General features: G+C 33.3%; 1 protein-coding gene across 8 annotated transcripts in view; it reads left to right on the forward strand.

The window, feature by feature from the left end:
* Kcnt2 (potassium sodium-activated channel subfamily T member 2) overlaps positions 1-16415 on the forward strand; it is a 363205-nt gene that overhangs the window by 67051 nt on the left and 279739 nt on the right. The window contains exon 2 of one of the 8 annotated variants that reach the window (XM_074048756.1): positions 6961-7031. The exons of 6 other annotated variants lie outside the window; for them this stretch is intronic. In XM_074048756.1, the coding sequence (XP_073904857.1) occupies positions 6961-7031 (71 nt within the window). Of the gene's footprint in view, positions 1-6893; positions 7042-16415 lie in introns of those variants that run through there. One more of the 8 variants, XM_074048758.1, reaches the window with a different exon arrangement.

Raw genomic sequence — 16415 nt, forward strand, 5'->3', positions numbered from 1 at the left:
GCATGCTCTTTTTTAACAACTGTGTTGAAATAATTTGATAAATTCTTTACATATTTTTAAATAGCAACTATAAAATCAATCAAGATCTATGCAACAAAGGAATGCTCACATTTGAAAAATTGTAAAATGAATTTAAGGGTGTTTTATTTATTGAATTCTATTTTTAAAGGTAGCCAGATTTTATAGACTATTACCATTGTGGGTGTAACCCCACCCATACTTCCTCATTACTTAAGTCAAAAAAATAAAAATATCTACTTCGTAGAGTAGGTAAAATTTAAAGTAAAGTTTTATTGGGTGGTGGCTCATTCATTTACATAGTGTTGGAGATAGTATGCAATAATACTACCATAGCATGGATGAGTAATTCTAAAGAGACCTTCCACCAAGAAGAGCCAGAAACAGTTACTGTCTTAACCTTTACCCAGAAAATTTGTTGACCCTTGCTCTAGCCTGCAGGATATCCTGTCTTTTACCATGACCTATTTTGTGACATTTTAGCTGTACTTTCAAGTGACTCACTTTTTGATAAAGGACTTATTATTAATCATCTTATAAGGCATTCTACATTTTTAACCACTCTATTTCCTATGAGATAGTATCATAAGACAGAAAATAATGCATATTGACCCATGCTTATTGCTGCGCTATTCACAATAGCTAAGCTATGGAAACAGCCAGGATGCCCCACTACTGATGAATGGATTAAGAAAATGTGGTACTTATACACAATGGAATTTTACTCAGCCATAAAGATGAATGAAATCTTACCATTTGCAAGTAAATGGACGGAACTGGAGCACATTATCCTAAATGAAGTCAGCCAGGCTCAGTAGGCCAAAAATCACATGTTCTCCCTTGTATGCAGACTATGGACCCAAAACAAATGCAATAATATTATTGGACATGGGTGACACAGTAAGGGGAGACTGCGCATGGGAGGGATAGGGAAGGGGAAGGAAACCAAAAACTTGAACGTGGTTGATGTGCTCACTGTAGAGGAGCAAATAAAGTAATCTTAAACTGGGAGAGGCCAGCATGGGAAGTAGTGAAGAGGTCAGGTACAGATGAACAAATTCAGGTTGTAATACACATGTGCATGGAGGCAATGCTAGGAATCTCTCTGTATAGCTATCCTTATCTCAAATTAGCAAAAACACTGTGTCTTTCTTATTATTGCTTACGTCTTCTCTTCAACAAAATTAGAGAAGAGGGCAGAACAGGTTCTGGCTGGATGTGAGGAGGATGGGGTGGAGAGGGAGGGGGCAGGGAGCAGCAGGAAGAAATGGCCCAAACAATGTATGCACATATGAATAGATGAATAAAAAAATTAAATTTAATTTAAAAAATGTGAGCATCACAATGGTCTTACCTTGATGAACCCAAGGGGCAGTGTCTTACTGTCCTCTTAGAATGCTGGACACCCGATTTTGAAGGACACGTAATTTCAAAGTGACTTTTTCACTCTTAGCAAACTAAACTGTGATAGAGATACGAACCACAATGTGAAGGTAGTGGGTTTGTTCAAATTGAATCACACATATAAGCAGAAATATCCGTCGATAACATGAAATCATATTAAAAACAGGTGATTTTGGAGAGCATTTAGTATGTAGTCCACTAATTGTGACTTGTCTCCAGTATGAAAATTAGAATAGTAGGTTTAGTGTGAAGGATTCTTATTAGTTTTCTTTATTTTTCTGATGAGGTGACTCAGTGGAAATAAATCAGTGAAGTTCTGTTAGTTTTATATAGTCATTTGCTTTTTCTTGCAGTGGATTTTAAGATCTCTTTAGTATACATTGATTGTATAAATTCAGTTATAATGGATTGTTAAGTCAAACATATAAGAAACAGTCTTCCGTTCTCTTTTTAATGATTTCAAAGGCTAAGATGAAAGCTTTCATTTAGGAAATGTTTTTCTTTCTTTCTTCTTTTTTTTTTGTGGGGGGTGGGTGGGAATGGGGTTTAACTCAGGGCTTCCACTTGCAAAACAGAACCTTCCTGCTTAAATACATCTCAAGCCCAAAAGCTTTCTTTTAATATGTTCATTCCACTTAATGTTAATTTAGTTCACAACAGCTTCTTGGTCTTCTCATTTCCTTCTTATACTTCATCTGAGAATAATCTCAGGACATAGGCATTTCTCTTTCAGCTCAAATAATTAGTCTCCCAAGTCAAGTAAATGCTACTAATTCTGTGATTTGCACATATTTATTGCCTGGAGTAGGATATAAAGATGAGGTAATTTAAAGTAATGTAGTTAGACAATTGTGTACTTTCAATACCGAGACAATTGTCTTTATAGTCTAGTAGGAAATCAGTTTACTTCATGGAGCATTACCTCCATATGACTTTCTCTCAAAGTATAAATGTACTGAAAATGGTTATCTAGCTGAGGCACTCAACATTGAAATATGGAAAATTGTCAGTAATAGGACCAGTCTTTGCAAAATGTGGTTTGATGAGCCAGTGCATTACTATGTCTTCAGTGAATAGTTCCCTTCTTCTTCTCCCCCATTCATCACCTCCCTAGCTTTTGTGCACAGAGTGCAAGAATGCTAGGTATAGGTTAATCACAGGCATCATGCATTATCTCTTGTGAGTGGTAGCCAGGTTTCATTTAACAGAATTTCTTTTGGGGCTATCTATGAAAATCCCTTTCCTAGACTTCATGGTAGAAGTAGAAAGCTATTATTAACTACTTCTTACTCATTGTATACTCTCTTATAGCATCATGGGAATTTTGTTCATAGCTCTTATTTCAACTTGTAATTAAACATTTAAGGTGGATTAATTTTTGCTTCCTCTGACTATAATATCATTCCTATGAGAACAAAAACTATTTTGTTCACTTCTTTATATCTGATGCTAACCACAACAGAAAGGAATAAAATTATTGAACAAACAAATAAAAAAATATTTCTTCAACAAGCTGAGGCTCTTCTTTTGCCAGGAATTAATTTAAAGAGTTGCTAGATTTCTGATGCTAGTCAAATCTCTGGGGAGACTTAATACCCGGAAGATTGAAGGACTTGAAAATTTCCCAAATGCATTTTGGTCCAAAACAACGCCTTCAGTTAATGCTGGTAAAACTGGTTCATATTTGTACTTTCTTCTTTCTGGATCATCATATTTCTTTTTTTAAGTGATCCTCATCATTATGAATATATAGAGATGTCCTCTGAGAGGTAAGGATCATAATCTCTCTTTATAATTGAGGAGTGATTTTCTTGTTACAAATAGATTTATAAGAAGACCTAAAATTGTGCATTGGAAGAAAGCTTCAAAACATCAATAGCTTTTCCTTAGTCTTTCTTTTGGGGTCACTAAGAAATCCTTGTGCTTTAGAAGACATTGGTAGGTGCAAACAATATGCAAATGAGATTGTGATAGTCTTAATAATTGCCTTAGCTACTAACTAGACAAAACAAATTTTATTCTCTACATCAATATAAATGATGTTTATAGGTTTGACCAGGAAAGGAGTGAAATTCAAATTGTGACTAGATAAAAGTTTCTGTGTGTGTGTGTGTGTGTGTGTGTGTGTGTGTGTGTTATTTGAACGGTTTTCTTGGCTTTAAAATCTGCTGCTCCTTTCATCTGGAAGAAGTCAAATTTCAATAACCAAAATTTACATGGGAGGAAGAAAAAACGTTCCTTAGGCTATAAAGAGAAGAAAGCAGTAGGACCTTTGATTCACAGTGTTTTGTGTAGTGGGTCAGATGGTTTTATGCCTTGGTTTGTAAGAAGAGACCATTAATTTGATTATTCTTCAAGACACATTAAAAGTGTAAAATATTATCATTTAGACATCCCTGCACAAATGGAAAAGTTCACATAGCAAGTGGAAATAAATGACTTTGGCTCAGCCACAGTGGAGCATTAAACATGTTAAAAAGTGTCTTCTCAGAATTCTTGTTGATAAATAAATGGACATATTCAGTTTTTTAATTTTTTCCTTTTATCATTTAATAAATACTATGCACACAAAATTCTGAAAGGTAATTTGACAATTCACGAAGGAAGAAAGAAACTTAATCTTGAGAATTCTCTGTTCTCTCAGTATTTTCCTTCTGTGTGTGTATGTGTGTGTATACTGGGGTTGAACTCAGGACCTTGTGCTTGCTAGGCAAGCACTCTACCAATTGAGTCAGACTTTTTAGCATTGGTTATTTTTTAAAAAGGGTCTCTCTTTTTACTTAGGCCAGCCTGTATACGTGTGCTTCCTTGTGTAACTGGGATGACAGGTGGCACCACGATGCCCAGCCATTGGCTGCTGGGACTATCCTCAAAACCAATCCTTTGGATCTCTGCTTTCCAAGTAGTCAGGATTACAGACCCAACCCACTACGCCCTGCAACATTTTTCTTCTTTTCTGATTGAAAATAAGACTCATACTTCAAGGTTGGGCTTAGAAATGTTAAGAGTTCCAGAATATTGAGGTTAAAAAATGAATTTGGGTGTTAAATGGTCTTATGAATGTTGGTTCTGGAAATTCAAATTACATACAAATAAATTACATGGAAGCTGCAAACACCGCTTACTTTTCCCATTTCTTTCTGTCTACTGCTGATGTTTATGAACTTTTGAGTCAAAATGAGTTGTTTCTGACATTATCTACTATCAGCCTATTTGTGATGTTTTGAAAAGAGATCTTATGGACTTAAGTTTTAAATCAGAATATTATTTCTGTTGATTGTCACTAGCAATTGCTATGAAATAAATTGAACATGTGGTAAGACATCCTATTTCTAAGAGGTAAAAAAGACAGATGAAATGACTTTGTTTACTAAAACATTTTATTGCAGTGTTGAGCAAAGGAAGCTACACCACAAATTTGAGTATTTGGTGGCTATGCATAATCAGAGTAAAACAGTTGACTTGCGGATAAACCTCTTCAAATATCCTGCAAATTCTTGTTTTATGTGACTTCTAAATACTTGGAAATACTTCTGTAGTATTTATTTCTTCATTTCTACCAGCAGATATTTTAGTATAATTACATTAAATTGCTGAAATAAAGAGATCTCTTATTACTACATAGAGAAAGATGCCAGTGCCAACCAAGTAGAGATTCTACTGGAATTATTCACCGAGCTCTAGAGTTATTTTCATTATTTCAATAAACTTATCATAAATCTCCATTTCTCATTGAAAATATTTTGTGAAAGTTTATCTGCTTTTGGGTGAGATTATTATTTATAATATTATCAAAGTTATAAACATAGAAAAGAAAAGATAAATTGAGAAGATTTTACTTGTGAAAAAATCTGGATTCATTTCATTTGAGTTGAACAAAATGTGTGCAAAAGTTGTTAAGAGCAAAGCCAGTACATTGCATTGAATGAATGGAATGAGTAAATCCCTAGAGACTTGGACATAGAACACAAGGATGAGAATATCAGATGATAATGATTCTATCTCTTGGCAGAAATCTGGTCAAGAACACAGGCTAGGAAAAATTATTGCTAGCCAATATTTGGCCTTTGATTCATTCTTCTAAGTTCTTGTCTGAACTTAGCAAGTAATTCTAGGAACTTGTTGGATAGAAATCTGATTGGCTGAATTAACTAGTAAATAATAAAGCAAGGCTATAATGTGATTTTATAAATGGACTATTTTTAAGACTTCATATTAACAGAGAGTATTTAAATCTTCACATATTCAAAAATTGATTTTGAAGGGATAAATATACTACTAAAATCACAGTTAAACCTTGTGATACTGATATTGCTGGAGACAAAGTGTGTCTTATTTTCTGTTTTACTTTTTATAAGTGTTATGTTGTCACTATAATAAAGGTAGAAAATTATAGTCAAAACAATTACAGAAAATTAAAAAATATAGCAATTTCATGAATTTTAACACAGTAATTTATGTAAATATATATACAAATATGTTTGCTTGTGTGTTACCCAAATAGGATCGAAATACTGCATTTGGTTATCTGTTTCTAATTGTTAATTAATTTTCCACTTGGTAGTACAGTATGTATAGCTTCCATTGCTATTTGTGATTTTAATACTGTTCTATACTATTGATGCAAACAAAAATTAACTGATTTTATGTTATTGAACAATTACATTGCTTCCATTTTTAGATTAAAAAGAGGTTCAGAAATGTTTCTGTACTTCTGTGAGCTCATCTAAATTTCAAATATCTTCCTCACATTCTGTGTGCATTTCAATGGGATTTGTACATTTTCTTTATGCCTGTGTTTTTATGAGTTTATACATATGTATCTTTTCTTTGTATATTCTGCAACTTGTGCTAGTACACAAGAGACTTCTCTGTATTTATTTATTTCCCTAAATGTCTTAGATATTCTATTGGGCATGTGTCAAACAGTAGTGCCTTTTGGAATTTGACATTTATTGTGTACACACTTTTATACTGTAGAAGGTTCATGCTTGTGTGTTTGATTGCTGCTTATTTGTCTGGATGTAAGGTTTGGGTTTGGTAGGCATCATATCTGTATCGTAGACTTTCTTAAAATTAACATTTTGTTTTGCTTACCTGAGAAAAAGTCATAGGCTATATTTTCTGAAACAAGTGGTATATTCCTTATTTTCAACACCACACACCTTGAGACCTAATAAGCCTAAATAAAAGAATGTTAGAAACAAGCAGAGAGGAATATTTTGACAATTTATTTGCTATTAATGAATGCACAGTACTCTCTAAAGTAATCATGTTAAGCAGTACACTGGCCTTCCTGCATCATCAACATTTCCTTAATAGTCTGTCAAGCAATGTTGCATCAAAGATAGCATTAAAGAAATTAGAGTCAGCTGCTGAAGCAGAAATGTTTACATCCTACAAAAATCCTTGAAAAAATAATGATAAAAACCAAAACCTCTATTCCTTTGATCATACTACTGGATAAAAGAAGTTTGTGGCTGTAAATTTCTTTCTCTTGAAGAAGTATCTGAGCAGAAGATTATAATGTCTCCACAGCTAGTTCCTTGTGGCTCCACATTTGCACCTTTTCCACGACTTCAGCCATCAATACCTGATTCAAGAAAAAGGTAATGTAGGGTAAGTTGTAAATACCAAGGGTTGAAATTATGAAAACAATGTTCCATTGTTTTTGGTTGACATGGATAAAGTTATAATTATTTATTCTTTACATATTTATTTCTAAGATGGAGTATTTAAAAATAACCTGTAGTTTTAATGAACTTATGTTGCATGCTTTAAATTTATTTGAATGACCAAAAAGATATATATTTCTCTTTAGCATTTGTAATATCAATCTCAGTAATTCATTTCTGAGATACTTAAATATATTCAGTATATAGTGGACTCTGTTTTTTGGTCATTATCGAATTGTTCTCATTTGACATAATGTGCTTCTCTAAACTATTGTTTAAATGGAAGTATCAGGGACACTTAATATTCAACAGTTTTTCCTAAAAATTATTCAACCACGTTACTTATTTAAAGACAAATGTTTAAGAGTTAAATACTTATGTGTAGCATAACTGTAAGCATGAAAGATAAGGGGCAAACTAATAATGCATAATCTATCAAGTTTGAGTTTCTCTGCTCTTGAATGGCTTGCATAGCTTTCTCTCAGAATGCCTGCTTCTGCTCCTTTTATTGGTATGTTTTAGGCCAGGCTGGCAGCACTGCAGATGGGGTTGTTACAACTGCATTGATGTCACCAGTCAAGGGAATAATTCTACCTAATGAGCAAGGGAAGTGCTAGCCAATTTCTCTTACAGATGAGCAGTTGTGAACCAGCAAGAAGAAATCTTCCACAAAAGACAAATCTCTAGTCCATTAATGATTGTGTTTCTTTTTTTATGATGAGCACTTAAAACTAAAATGTTTCTTCCTCAAATGGACTGTGCTAAAGTAAGTGTTTGGGTAATAACTCATAATGAGTAAAGATAAATTGCATTTGTTATTGGCTTTCAGTCAATAGTAACACCAACTTTGGTTTGTAGATCATTGGAGACAAGAAGCAAATACATTACATTTCTATTTGATACTTGCTTGAACACTTTTAAAGAAGTGAGGGAAGGAATCACATGCAATTTGTTTTGTAATTAAAATAGCTGCTTAGAATTTTCTGTTTTGTTCAGAGGAAGACATGGAGTAATGAAACTATTAATATCCAAATACCAGTTCTCAACCTTTATAAATACTTAAGACTATCTATGATTGTAGTATTGAGAGTGAAATGTTCAGAATAAGTCTACATCTGATTCTAACTTTCTAGAAAATACAATCTCATGTAAAATGAAAATAATTTATCTTTCTCAGGATTTGCAACGAATGCAACAAATTAGGAATCTGAAAATTAACAGGAATTTTTAACATAAGAGCAAACATTTAATTCAGTTTTTATTATTGTTGTACCAGGGTATACTGTGACACTTACAAAAGTTCTTACACTCTATCATAGTCGATTTTTTTAAAATCTGGAAGCATATATAATAGACATGAGCATTCTCCTATAGAAATGGTTATGGAGATTGTGATGAGTGACTTGACTGTTCCACTATTGACTATGAGCTTAGTTTGAATTTAACTGATCCTCGCTTGAGTCTAAGAAAGTTCAGAGTAAAGAGACCTGGTAGGAGAAAATTGGTACAACATTAGAAGTTGTAACAGAAGAGTAGGACACATTCAATTCTTGTACCTCTATTCAAATGGCTAGGTTTTGGTTTCCTATCTCTACATGAAATTTAGTTCTAAAGAACTCATGTAGGAATCCTTGGCTTTCCACATCTAGTGTGAAGTGGAGTGAGTCTTCGAAATGTACTTTATTTTTGATGTAAATAAAAATAGTAGAGCTCAGGACTTCTTAGCAGTATGATCTTGGGTGATGTGTTGAAATTTCTAAGGCTCACCTAAGGTCTAAGAATTTTTATAATGCAAAATGAAGAAGATTTATGCTGGCATATTGTAGGCATGATTTGGAATGGTGTGATCCACTTGGGTACCCAAAATAATATCGATTAATGTTTATGAGCACATTTTGGAGAGGAAAACTTGCAATAGAAATTAAATATTTTTCATGTTGATAATATATTAATTATTTGGGGCTGTTTTGCCTCTTATATTTCAATTTAGTCCAATACTCCAATTTCCTATATGATTTCAATTTCCTGTGTCATTAGAATAAGCTGTTGGACTAAGTAATTATTAAAAATGCTCAAGTGGAAAAACATTCTTAAATAACCTTGGCTTCAAACTTGACCTTTTCATGGTAATTTATAAACTAAATAAATTTGGAAATAGTTTTAATAGATGTTTACAGTGAGAAATGAATTCAGCTGTATGTTTTGTTTAATAAATTCTGTCCTTTTATGAAAGGAACAGCAAGTACCAGCTTGTACTTTTAAGCTAACTCTAACTTTCTGAGTAATTAAGCATATATCCTTTATATGCTGGAAATATATGCTCCATTCCAGGAGCACATGCTGATTCACAAGCAGAATAATGGTCTTCTATTAAATGTGCTTCCCTGTGAAAGAAATTCAAGCAGCTTTTAAAGTACTTGAAACTGTAAAGATAATGGCTTCACTGTCAGAAAATTTGTTTTGTTATTAATATTACTCATGTTACATCAGCGTGGTTTTCTAGTTGATGTTATTATTTACATGTGAATAATTCTGAACACATTTCAGGTAATTTTACCTAAATTTCTGGTGATCTGATCCATCTGTACCTGTACTTTCAGCCTTTGTTCTACAAATATCTTGTAGTAAAATAACAAAAGACAAATTCCTGTAGCCCACAAACAGCTCTCATTTTGTTATGAGATCTACTTTTTTTTTTAATTAAAATGATTAAAAGATATATTTTTCTATTTCAAATGCCCTTTTGTTTCTTTGCTAAGGATTTTTGAGCAATATACTATATAATCAACACTGAGCATGGTACAAAATGGCAAGACACAGTGACTGATTTTGTTTTAGTAACATTTGAACGACAAATGAGAACACATTGAATCTTCCAAATAAAAACATATGGTAGGTCCTAACTGGCCAAGTTAAAGACCATCAACGCATAAGGACAAGGATACCTTCTAAGAAATGCTTTGCCATTCAATACTATTGTCCTGAAAACATATTAGCATGTACTTAGACAAACTAAAATGACTACAATGCCATTATCTTATGGGGCCTATATCCTATATGCTGTCAATTATTGGCCAAAACATTGTTAAGGTGCCACTTGACTATAGATAATATATAAGTATGCCTAAAAGTCACTTTAAAGGTTCACAAATAGTCATATATATATGCATATATAAGACATCTAGATATAGGAAAAATTTCCTTAACAAAATAAATCTATCATATACAACTCAACTCTTTTACATCATATGTTATACCTTTTATGAACATTGATTCAATGACATTAAATGATATAGCATTGTTTTGATCACCTTATTTTTAGCATTTCAGAAAGTATGAAAAATTATTATGAATTTGCAGTTAGCTGTTTCCTTGCCATTTTCTTCAGTGGATCAGTGGATGTCAGTTATTTTACACTACTGAATATCTATCCCTTCTCTTATTTTTGGTAACAATTCAGGTAACTAGAAAGGGTGTTGATATTTTGCCCAGGCTGGCCCTGAACTTTTGTGTTCTAGGGATCCTCCTGCTTCAGTCACCCAAGTAGCTGCCGCAACAGGGCATACCTCTGTGCCTAGCAACAATTGATTTTCATGAGGAAAACTACCTTTCCCCTGCAATCTCAGTTCTTGATCCTTATTGGCCTCCTCTATCCAAGCCCCAATTTGAGACTGAAGAATGACCAAGACTAAAACTTGGTTTCATGCTGAAAATTATTTCAAATATTGTATGAATTATTTTCAAGTTCTGTGTAAAAGGGGTTTATAAAATACAAAGAAATTTTGTGTTTAAACTTGGATTCTGACCCCACACCATCTCATTGTGCATGTGCAAATATCACACAGTCCCCCCAAAAATAACAAGTTAGAAACATTTGTGACCCCAAGCATTTTTAGATAAAGTGTAATAAACCTATATTTAAATATAATACATGCCTTCTTTATTTTTATGTGAATGTTTCCATAGTATCCAACTTTAGTCACATTTTATCCATAATATGTGTGTTAAGTATGATAGTTATTCTGAAAGCATCAGTAAGGAAAACATTTGTTTTTCTATGGAGCTTCCCAACATAGTTGAACATACCACTGATTCATTTGGTGAACTGCTAGGTGGGAATTCCATATCAGCTCTCATACTAGTGCATATAAGTAAGGGACAAAAGAAAATTAGAAAAATATTTTGAAGAAATTGAAAATTGTCAACATGGTTTTCAAACTTTTGAATAAAACAAGGAGAAAAAGCACACATTCACAAAACAAAATACTCTCGCTGAGGACTGACATTGGAGAGTACCTAATAAATATATCTGGCACTGTGTTAGGTCCTGAAAATATAAGCAAAATGAACAAAAGGGACACATTTCCTGCCCGCATAAGTTTAGATCCAAGTAAAGCCATTACTGGCTGCTTTGGAGGGATACAGCAAGAAACATGCCCTCAAATCAACTCTTGATTAGGCTCATAGTTTGATGTTATTAATGATACATTCCATCTGGTAGCTTCCTGTCTATTTCAATCTATTTTTGTTCATTATTTTTGCAAAGTACTAAGCTAAGCTGCTTCTACTTTGCTCAAGAACAGTATAATTTTTTAACATTCAAATAACCACATTCCTAATTTTATAAATATTTAGAAGTTATTTTTCTCTCCTTTAATATTTCTGTGTTCTGCATCTTATGGCGTAAAACCAGTCATTTTATTTCTAAGGTCCACTTGGAGAATATAGACCCCCTCCGCAAAAAAAAGGCAGCTCTGATGTATTGGCACAGTGTGAAGGGAATAATGTGCACTGAGTAAGAACAAGTATGGATCTCTTTGCTAAGATTTCGGTAAGGAAAGTTTAGAAAGCATAGAAAAATGAGACCTAAAGGGAACAGGGCAAAGCCTAGAAGAAAGATAAAAGAAACCTTGGTTAATTCAGGAATTATTCATTTTTTTAAGTGTCCAAGAACCTTTTTTTTTCTTTTTTTCTCCTTTTATTTTATCATTTTTACATCTATTTACATGTGTATACATTGTTTGTGCCTCCTTCCCCCCACCCCCGCCCCACTCCCAGTCCCCCACTTCCAGGCAGAATTGTTTTTTTTAATTTAACACTAGCATGAAAAATGTCTGGTTGAGAATATAAACAGGTATCATGATAAGATAGATTATTCATATTATCCATAGCAAATCAGAAGCAGTAATCCTCAGCTTAACAAATGTATTCTCCCTTTTGGATAACAAATGTGTTCTCCCTTTTGGAGCAAGGTTATTTGGGAGTTTTTGTTTCCCAGCATAGATGCCAGATGGCAGTATCCACAGATTGCTGGCTTCTGCAGGCTGATAGTTGTCAACTTGGGATGCTAATCGGGTGTTAGATGGAATCACTGCAGAGTAACTTTTAATTCCACATATATTAGTGAGCATTCACTATGTTCTATGACCTGAACATACAATTATAAGCAAACACTGTTTGCCGTTTCTTGCGTGGAACTTTAAGAAGCTATGCAATGACAAACTCCCTTCTCTCTTATAGCAATAATGAACTTTTATAGAATCCTGGATGCCATAATTAGAATTAATTGGGGAAAGGGAGCGACCAGACACAGAAAACTAGCAGGTAGACCAGAGTATCTCCTTACTCAGACACAATAAAGTCACGGGTAGAAGAGAGTGGGTGGTTATTTCCTTTCTAATACTTTCTGTCACTATACATCACTCACACTGGGTTCCAATTCAGCAGCTTTTGCATCATATCTAATTAAAGGTCAGGCTTTAGAACAGAAGACTTTGCACCTCACAGTACTTTGAATGATGTGTAATATTTTGTAGATTGATACATGGATGGAGCTTCAATTTGAGTTTGGTGTTTTCATTTGATGTTTTGTTTTGATTTGTTTGTTCTTGCCTTGTGTGGAAAGTAAATTTTTCCCTGAAGGCAAATATCTTTAAATATTTAAATATCTTTAAGTCAGTATTGCTAGTCTCAAGTGAACATTGTCATAGCAAACATTGTTTTCTTTTTCTTGTTTATTCTGCCAAAAGATATTTAATACTCAAAGAACTGTGGTAAATAATATTAATATGTATTCCAGTGAACAGAAGATTTAGGTATTACTTCCTGATTTTGGTTGAACTGTGAGGAAAATATATTTTCAGGGATGAAAAGAGGAATTTAGTTACAGCTGAATATGCTGACATGGAAATGTCCACTAGAGAGCTAAGTAGAAAAGTCAAGGAGGTGGTGAGTTTGTAGAGGAGACTGGGCTGGAGATAAAAAGTTGTCAATCCTGGGCACATGCATGGGTTACATTTTGAATTTAACATTAAAGGGAATTTATTTTAATCACAGAGAAAGGATCAGCCAAGGATACCCAGTAGGACTAGCCTTTAAATTAGTAAAAATACCACTGAAATGGAGTGGTATGGAAGTCAAGTGAACTGAGTGGTCAAGGAAATGATCAATTGTGCTTAATGCTGACAGAAGGTGAGGTTGATGTGTAGTTTCTGTATTTTCTTGCTGATTACATAAGGCATGATTAAAAGTGTGTGTGATATGATTTATTCAGCTTATTAACATTTTTAGTTGTTCCTTTGGGGAGGGTTTTGCAGGGCATCTGGTCTCCATATTTTCAAAAGCAGAATACTGAATTCTTTTGAAAATGTTTTGGGGTAAAGCAATTTGCTCTTATCTGTGTTACCATTTAATCATAATTAGTGGTCTGATTTTTGATCACACAGAACATCCATTAAATTCACAGGGAATCTGATAAAAAACACTTGTAAGTTTCTGGCCAGGCTCTCCAGAAGCAGATCCCATGTAGAGTTTGGGTGGTCAGTCATCCTTGGGAAGGGGTGACTTCTGGCACGGACTTTGCTGCAGTGGGGTACAGAAGCAGCTGACTCTGGAGATTATCCAGCTATTGCTGAGGGAGGGGAGTCTGGGTGCCACACATATACTAACTACCATATCTAATTTTGTGGTAATTAACATATGACTGGGTCTTAGGAAATTATATTTACTTATTTTATTAGTTGAATCTGAAATTGCTGAGTATTTTCATAGGTAAGTAAATTTTATCCAAGAGAAAAAATCCTAAAATGCCTGTTCAGCTATGGTAATGCATTTTATAATCTGTTTAAAATTGTGTTTTTGTTATCAGAAAAAAACAACATGCAATAAGTTAATTGATTTATGTTAGCCAGGGTTAAGTAGGTAGACTTTTGGCTGTCTGTAGGTGAGTAGTACTTACACCACTTAGGATTTTTGTGACTTGGGGCAGTTGTGTCTGTCTCCTTATTAATGGAGATATTGCTAGTATCTATTAAAGATAAGATTGAACAAGGCAGTATGTATTTGTGTTCTACATAGTGACCAGATATTTTCAATAAATAGCTCCTCTTAATAATGTTCTTATTGAGATATTTCTTGGCTTCTACTCAAATTCTTGTAACTTATATGGAATTCCCACTTATCTGAGTATTAATGAGGTTGAACATTCCTTCCTAAGTTTTTTGATCAATATTGTTCCTTTTCTGTGAAATGGCATCTTATATCTTTCATTTGATTTTTGTTCTTTGCTTAATAATTTCTTATGGATTCTTCATATATTCTCAAGTTTTAATGTTCAACAGTTTTTCTAATCCAAATATCTTCTCCTACTTATGAACTAATTTTTCTCTCTCTTTAAGATTTCAAATGATTATTGTCCTTCATAAGCTTCAGTATTTGGAATTTCCTAGTCCATCAATGGAGTATTTTAGTGCCATCACTCCTATCATTCAAGGCAAAGAATTTTTATATATTTTCTGTTTTTGTTTTGCAAGCTCAATACCCTTTCACTAGTCAAGGGCAGAAAGATATTTACTGTTAGTGCTTAATAATATTTTAAAATGTTGCCCAATGTATCACAAGGTGATTTAATCCATATGGTGTTAGATTATGAAGGTAAGTGTCCAAGTTTATTTGTCCATTTATATTTGCTGTTTGGATAACCATTTAAGATCCACTATACTTTCTCGTACTTACTGATCTGCTATATCACTCTCATTATATGTTGATTCTTAATTTATGCATTAGACAATTTCCTGATTCTCCTTTACTCCACTAATCAATTTGCCTCTCTCCATTCCACTTTTATAGTGTTTTAACTACTGAAACCATCATGAAAAGTCTTAATACCAGATAGGGAAAAATCTCTAATCTTCTTCTAAAAAATTTTGCACAGTTTGACCTTTTACCTATTATACAATAAATTTATTAAGTTTATGAGCTAGCCTATGTGATTTGCACTGCTATTTTATGGAATCTATAGAATACTTACTATTTTTAAATGCCAGTTTGTTTTCCCAAATGATTGTGCCAACTCAGATTATGTTGGCCAAAGGTAAATGTTTATTAATTTAAAGAGGAACCATTGAAGCACAGTTTTCAAAAGATTTAAAAAACATGTCCTTCATACAAATATAAAATGAAATCATGTCAGAAATTTTATTCAATTTCTTCATCAATAAAGGAAACTAGAATGCAGAAAAAATGGCCCATGGATCCTTTGTTAAGCTCTTTATTGGTAGGCAATATTAGAGTAAGTTTGCTGAGGTAGGACCCCCTTCCTGCTTCTGATCTTCCCCCTATCTTACAAGACCATAAGCCATGGCCTCTGGAGTTCTCTCTTTCATTGTAGAAAGTCTTTGCACCTCCATTAGAGAAAACTCTGCATATTAATGTCTACTCCTTCATAATGCCATAGAAAATAGAAAGTCAAGCCTAGTAAGAAAGTAAAAGAGCATCTTGTAATTTTTTTTGTCTTTTTCCAAGTTTTTTACAATTTTTCTGACAGAACTGACAATATAACTTCTCCTCCATTTTAAATATATCTTTGTCTTCCTTCTCATCCAGTTTGGGAAAAAGATATATTGGGACAGTTCCATAAAGGAAGCTTAGTTAGCTAATAAAGTGATGAAAATCTGTTGGCAAGATTTTTAGATTATTGCTATATTTTGAAATCTATTTAAACAACTTAACATTTAGATTTCACATGATTTAGTGACAATATAGAAATATATGTATTATTTTTATGTTTATTATAAAATACAGATGTTTCTTTTTTTTTATTATTCATCTCTTTTAGTGGTACTGGGGTTTAAACTCAGGGCTTCACACTTCTAGGCTGGCACTATACTGCTAAATCATGCCTCCTGCCTGTTTTTAACCAAAGTTTTATAAGCAAGGGATTGGAAAAACACATGACGAATGTTAGTCTAGAGGAATACCATGTGCTCATTAAATATGGTAATATAAGGCTTCATGTTCTGGTTTTCACCAAAAGTAATT

The sequence above is a fragment of the Castor canadensis genome, chromosome 11, assembly GCF_047511655.1.
Source record: "Castor canadensis chromosome 11, mCasCan1.hap1v2, whole genome shotgun sequence".
Taxonomy (NCBI): Eukaryota; Metazoa; Chordata; class Mammalia; order Rodentia; family Castoridae; genus Castor; species Castor canadensis.